Source organism: Austrofundulus limnaeus, unplaced genomic scaffold, assembly GCF_001266775.1.
Source record: "Austrofundulus limnaeus strain Quisiro unplaced genomic scaffold, Austrofundulus_limnaeus-1.0 Scaffold18, whole genome shotgun sequence".
Lineage (NCBI taxonomy): Eukaryota > Metazoa > Chordata > Actinopteri > Cyprinodontiformes > Rivulidae > Austrofundulus > Austrofundulus limnaeus.
The window spans coordinates 1,232,136-1,239,334 of NW_013952420.1; the positions used below are offsets into that span (position 1 = coordinate 1,232,136).

General features: G+C 43.6%; 1 protein-coding gene across 1 annotated transcript in view; it reads left to right on the forward strand.

The window, feature by feature from the left end:
- rspo3 (R-spondin 3) overlaps positions 1-6,949 on the forward strand; it is a 27,475-nt gene extending 20,526 nt beyond the window's left edge. Inside the window, exons 5-6 of the mRNA XM_014003366.1 lie at positions 436-621; positions 6,016-6,949. Coding sequence (XP_013858820.1) covers positions 436-621; positions 6,016-6,221 — 392 coding nt within the window. The 3' untranslated portion in view covers positions 6,222-6,949. The remainder of the gene's footprint in view (positions 1-435; positions 622-6,015) is intronic.
- The last annotated feature ends 250 nt before the right edge of the window (positions 6,950-7,199 follow it).

Here is a 7,199-nt window from a genome sequence, read left to right on the forward strand (position 1 = left end):
GGGGTGGGGGGGGAGACTTGTAGATTTCATGGCCTCCGAAACGAAAGGAATCATTCCTCTCCATTCTGTTTGATGAACCATAGTTTTAACATAAAAAAACTTTAGCTTTCTTACTCACCACTACCACAACTAAATGCTTGTGGTGAAGGCTACTGGCTGAATTAGACTGAACCAATTAAATTGTGAGGGGTTGCAGTTGCTCCCCTTGCACCATTGATCCAGATCCCTCTCCACAGATCAGATGTCTATGATGGAAGTAACCAACTTTATTTGCTCAGATTAGCCATCAGTTCAATGATTTAGTCAAAACTGAACTTTTTTTTCCTTCAAACTGAGGTTGTTCAAAGAGCTATTTCCAGGAAATGGATGTCAGTTTTAACAATGTTGAAACCATTACTCACGCTTTGCTCTTCTTTCCCGTGTTTCTGCTGTCAGTGCACTGCAAGGTGGGTGAGTGGAGCGACTGGAGCCCCTGCTTCAAGTCGGGCCGAACCTGTGGCTTCAAACGAGGCCAAGAGACTCGCACGAGGCAGGTCCTGCAGTATCCGTCACCTTTCGGCAAACCCTGCCCAGAGATCTCGGAGATCAAGGATTGTCTGGTCAAAAGGCGGAAGTGTCCAGGTAAAGGAAAATACCTCTTCTGCAGCATGACTGTGTTTCTCTGCCCCAGTCTCTGTCCACGATGGGTCAGATCCAGATTTAAGACCTCCCATGAGTCAGTGCATGAACTTAAACTCTCTGTTGAAGGACTGTTCACTGCCAGCATCATGTTTGGAACATATGGTATCATCTCAGCTCTTTATGAATTCCAGATTGAGCACTTTATACATGGAGCTCAGGACTGTGACTGTTTACTCAGACTACTGTCATTGTGGCTGACGTGAGGACAGTAGTTTGGCGGAGGGGGGGTGGTGACACATGTGTGATGTTGCTATGGGTACACTGTGTGTTTTCCCACAAAATCCTTTGGATTTCAAGCTGTAAAACCACTTCTTGTGCACTCAGTAAACAAGGAATAGTGTGATTAGTTTTAATGAACAGGGTGAAAACTGCTTTCAGACGGGCTTGTCTTTTTAAAAAGATCTGGTGCCTGTAGCGTTTTTTACGACCGCTCCGTGTTTTGTGTGCTGTGCGTGTGGTTATTGAGGTGGTTGGTGGCTACGGTTGTCTTTTTTTCCACAGAGGTTCTGTAGTGTTAAATGACAGACTGCAGACAGGGTAGGAGGCTCCGATCGAGCCCCCGGAGGCCTCACACTTACAGAACAAACACTGTGTTTGTGTGGCTGTGCACAAGTGTGTCTCATTGTGCGTGTGTGTGTGTGTGTGTGTGTGTGCGTGATGCAGTTGACTCTGGAGCAAAAACAGTCAGCTCAACATCAACATCCTCCCCTTGGGAGGCACAAGGCAACCAGGGGATCAGTATTGGTTTATCCCCACAGCTGCCAACACACCATCCTAGCACATACACACACACAATATTCCAGACAAAGACCGACAACTGCACAGATTCTCTCACACACCAAACACTCGTGCACCTAGACACACACGTTCCAAACAAGTTTCCTTGAAATAACCGCAGTCATGATGAAGTTTGTGAAAATCCAGGCAGACTCCGTCACCGTTTCACTGTCTCTCTTTCCTAATCCATTCTCCAGCCTAAACTGAAACCACACACACAAGTCAATATAGACCCCCACATGTCAGCTCCATGTGGGCCCTCCCTCCAGGTGGCGAGATCATAGGAAATGAGCAAAGACTTGGAGGAATACGGCATTATGCCAAGGAGAGGTAAAGGAAGAGGAGACGCAGCGCAGACTGGGGAGGAGAGGCTAAAAGGAGATAATACAAAAGAGGAGGAAAGGAAGCGGATGGGAAGAAGGATGTGTCAGTGTCAGGGGGTTGCTGGGGGATTACTGTGGGGGGGTTCTCTGAGGTCGGGCCACTGACCCTTTAGCGTGTGCAGAGCGTAAACAGTGAGGAGAGGCTGTGCCGAGGCAGATAATTAGCTTCCATTCATCGTGGCGTCTGATGATAACAAATACACACACGTCTTCCTTCTTTCCATCCTTGATTTATTCCTTTCTTCTTCTTCTTCTTCTTCTTTTGTTCAAAGTCACTCTGGTTTGATCAGAATATACCAAAGATTGTTTTCTTTTTTTGTCATTTTGAAATCATGCTTTGTGTTGTCATTGAGTCTTTTAAATCTAGAAACTTTTTATCGTACACCTTCTCTCAGACACCTATAACAAGAATAAACAACAAAAAAATTTTTTGAACCCTAGCCTGTGTCTTAAAGGAATGCATCTTGTCACCGTTTTTGGAAGCTGATGTGGGATCTATTATCTCTCAAAGTATAGATTGGGGATGACTGTCAGCGACTCCCACACCAGGTTTTAGCTCTGTATCTGTAAAAACGTTTTGTGTTAGCTAAGGTCGACTAGCAGTGACGGACATCTTGAATCAGGTTGACTCCATAAGACGACCAGTTGTAGATTTACGTAATTAAAATCTGTTTAGTTAAATAATGAAGCTCTAAATCTGGCATCCCACTGGGTCACTGTTTAACCACCAATATCTCTTTTGGAAAGCAGTAAAACTGTAGCAAAAGTATCAAAGCTTTGAGCTCCAGCATTCTCCAGTCCTAAAATGTTTACACCCACCAACCCCCGGCCCCTCCTGAACACACACACATCTTCATTCACTGTCTCCTCTCTCCACTTAATGCTGATTAATTTGTCCTTTGACGGCCCTGCAGTTCCTCTTTCTGTCGCTGCAGCTACACAAACCTCCTGCCCTCTGACAAACCTGAACCCTCTGAACTCCCTATGCAGAAAAGATACTAACAGATATCCATTACACACAGAAACATACAAGCTACCATCATACTATATGTGGGTGTATGCGTTACCCACATCTAGCATATCCCCCCATGCAGCCCCCTCCGACATCCTGGCAGCCATGCGGCAGGCATTCCACTTGTGGGACAGCCCAAGGCCTTTAATCCCAGCCTGGCTCCCGCCAAAAGCTGCGTGAACGACACAACGCCTGCCGCAGAGGATGTGCCACCACAAAAACACACACTTAAATAAACACTTCCTCCTACCCTCAGTGGCCCTCTGCTCTCGGTGTGTCTGCTGCTCATCCTCTGGTGCTTTGGTTCACTCGTGACTCTTTGTGACGGCCAAGTTCTTCCTGCAGACAAAGGTTTTATTGCATCGCAGCCCGTTTGCTCTGATTTGATCTCCCTAAAAATTAAAATCGGACGACTTCGGATTAGTGGTCAGCTTTTTGCTTAGCTATGCCGCTGTAGCCACCAGTGCACGAGTTCGGCGGACAAAAACCTGCAATAGATTTTTTGTTGGTGTGGATCAAGGGTGTCAAACTCATTTTCACAGCGGGTCACATGACTATTATTGTTGCCTTCAAAGGGCCACTGTTAATAAACTTTGTTTAACCTTTGCTAAACCGGAAACATCAGGCTCCTCGTCTCATTGCTATGAGCACCGCTAACAAACCGTAACCGAGCTCTACATGGTATTTCCTGCATAGAAACAGTGTTTTAACACGTCCTCTTATAAACACTGAAAAGTAATACTAAATGTCATATAAACATTACAGAAATACTATTAAAAGTAAGAGGGTTTTACTCACTATCGAGTCGTAGTACTTGGCTGCCATCTTGAATTCTGAACTTTGCCAACTTCTGACAGGGAATTCCCAGATAGGGCTGCCAGAATCATGATTATCTCAACTATTAAAATCGGCAATGACTAATTTAACAGTCGATGCCTCGTATTTTTTTTTCTAACTTTGTATTTTTTATAGTCAACTAATCACTGATTAGTTGACTATAAAAACAATTGTTTGTGGCAGCCCTAATTACCACTACTGCGCATGTGTGTCAAGGACAGAAAGGCAGACGTGGCACTGGAAGGTGCCGCAGCAGTTTGGAGAGAAAAAACTAATTTAGAGAAGAAAAAAAACGATGCACCAACTGTTAAATTAGTCGATAATTTTAATAGTCAACAATAATCGTGACTAGTCGACTAATCGTGGCAGCCCTATTCCCAGATATGCAGTGAAATGGAGAAATTACATGGCAAATTATGGTTGCTACTTTTGAACCTTGTGCACCTCCAGTGGTGAGACGACATCATTTTGTGGCTAAAATGACTGGCATGCATTTTGGGAGATGTAGTTTATGGTCAATGCAGCTTCAAAGCAGCATACACTTATTTTAAGACATTAACACATCTTTGAAGCTCTTGCAGGCCACATTTGGCCCACAGGCCTTGAGTTTAACATACTGTGAAGACTGGGAGTTTTGTAGCTAACAATTATAAAGTGAAAAGTATTGATCTCTAAGCTTTAAAACAGTGAGCATATTTTATTCAGGTTGAACTTGCATAACGGGCTATATTGATTTTGATATTTTGAGCTTACCCATTGTTATTACTGGAAAGATTTCCATACTTTGTTTCACAAGCCAGCTTCACTTTAAGCATCTTAGTACTGAAATCACTCATGACAAGCTGACATTTAGGAACGAGTTGCATCTTTTGAAAACATTCTAGGACCTGTAAAGTTGTCTGATTAAAAAACCTGCTGGAAACACACACGTCAACTCACCGTTTACAGGAAGCCCATCGGAAACTGCTCCAACTAACCAAAATGCTGGTCGGTTTGATAAACACTCTGCTAATCATCTCAGCTCTGACATGGATTAGGTTTCTCCTCTGGCTCAACAAAAGCACCGGGGCTACAGTATGACTAATCCACTGAACTTGTAAATAGTTATGGTGTTAGGACAGAAAAAACAATGAGGGCGAAGGGAACTTCCTGTGTTTATAGAGCGAGGGGGCATACCCTGGATGAGTCAGTGGGCCAGATTACTCCATTCATTCATCCATCCATCCATGAAACCACCTCCCTTCACTATCACTGATATGAGCTAGCTGTACTTAAAATACTCACTCTGTTGCAGTCAAGACATGAACTGCAGTGTCCACACTGTATATAGTTTCTTTAAAGGATGCCTAAGGGATGATAAAGCAGCAGGCAGGGAGAGATTTGCATCACTTGTACGAAATGTTAAGGTCAGACGCAGTTCTTGTTCTAAGCAGAGACCTGCCTTGATTAATGCTCAGAAGGAGTGGGGTAAGGAGCCAAACGTGAAGCAGACAGGAGAGAGAAACAGGGATCTCTGAGCTCCTGCCTACTTCAGCAGTTTCACAATCCCCACCCGGCCGGCCGGCCAGCCAGCCGCCGAGCAGGCCGTGCTGCTCTGTTCCACTCACACGAGCGGCAGAAGCACAACAACAGGAAAGGGCCTCCTCTGCTTTTACTCGCAGGTCCCGTCTCCAAGCTCCCTGAGGGTTGCTCTTGTTATCATCATTAATAACTGCGGCTCGAGCAGAGATAAACCTTCAGCATTCCAAAACTTTCCGTTTTGTTTATGAGAGGGTGTTGCAAGAGCAGATAAATTGGGGAGGGGAGAGGATTTAAAGGCTTTCTATTTTGGACAAAGGTCTGCTCATCACAGGCAACAGCTGAGTCACGGGCAGGAGGGCTTCTGTTGTGATTAAACACTGACACCTAGTGGTAAAACATCGACACTGCTTCAGAGATAAATAATTATCTTTTTATAAATGTAGCACAAAAAGTACGGAAATTTGTGTTTGGTTGATAATTTTTTTTTTTACTTTCTGTGCTAAGTATAGTTTCTTGTGACTTTTTTGTGACTTGTGTTAAGGAACAGTATACTACAAAATAATAATAAAAATGTAACTGCATTGAGCTGAAGACATTTTTTTTACATTTCTAACCCCAACAGTAAGCGATATTCAAACATTTACTTTTACATTTTATGTCAAGAGGATGTTCACGCATTTCAAACATTTTTATCAATGTTTCGCCTTTCCTAAAAAATAAAAATCTGCTGCTGTTGGGAAATTCAGCCACCTACACTGAATGAATTTATCTATATAGTGTTGATTTTGTAACTTTTGTTTTCAGGAGGAAGGAGAAAGGCCGATCGAAATGGAAGGAGGAACCGCAACAACCGCAAGGACAAGGAGAGCCAAGAGGTGCGACGGGAGAGGAAGCGGGACAGGGAGGCGGTGGAGCGTGACGACTCGGACAACAGGAACAAAACGGAGCACAGGCACCGCAGAGGCCACGACACAGACACGGTGGCCCCCGAGGACAGAGCTGTGCAGTAGCAGCTGTAAATGACTCCCCCCTCCCCTCACATCTTCCTCCGACGTTCCCATCTTTCATCCCTCACAGTACCCCCCTCCCAAACCCCCTTATTACAGGGGTGTTGCTGCTACCTGTAAAAAAGAATTGACTGGTTTTGCATCAACTTTACGGGGCACATTCAGCCGCTTGTGACTTTAAAATGTCCCTTTGGTATTGTTTTTTTTAAATCCTGTCGTGGTTAAAACTCCTGCACACCCCCTGCTCAGAGTGCTTCATCTGGAAGGGACAGGACTGCAGACGTGTGTGGGGGACAGGTGGACTGAGAGACTCAATGTGCTTGTTCATATGCTTATTTAATGGAGCTCTGGTACATACATTGTGCATCTTGGGTTCTGAATGTAGATTTGACAGCATTATGTAGAACTGTTTTATTATTATTGTTGTATCGGTTCTTTAGATCCATTCGTGTGGCGCAAAGTTTCCAAAGGAAAGACTGGGAACATTTGCTCATTATTTTCACTCCCCCACTGACAGATGCTGTAAATTAAAGAGTTTACTCCAGCAGTGGAAACATGTAGATCCTGGGCGAAAGCTATTTTTATCCAGATAAGTGTTAAATCTCAACTGAGCATTATGTTTTTTTCTTCTTGTGAAAGAAAAAAAAACGTTCTTTATGGATTCAGTGCTCCAGATAGAAATCCTGAAACTAAAAACACCTTTATGTAAAATAAAACTGTAATGGTTTGTACCTGTGTTGGTTGATTGTTGTTGTTGTTTTTACACACAGAAAAGGCTAGCTTTAGCAGTTTTTCTGTCTATTTGATCACGATATGATTGAAACTAATACAAGGAGTGAAACATGTTGATTAGATCAGACTGTAGTAGTTTGACCACGTCAATAATCCAACTTCAGGCTGATCTTTCTTTCAAATCGCTGAAGACATATGGTAAGCTGATTAGATAACAAAGGAAACTTTTAAAAGGTTTGGGGTATAATA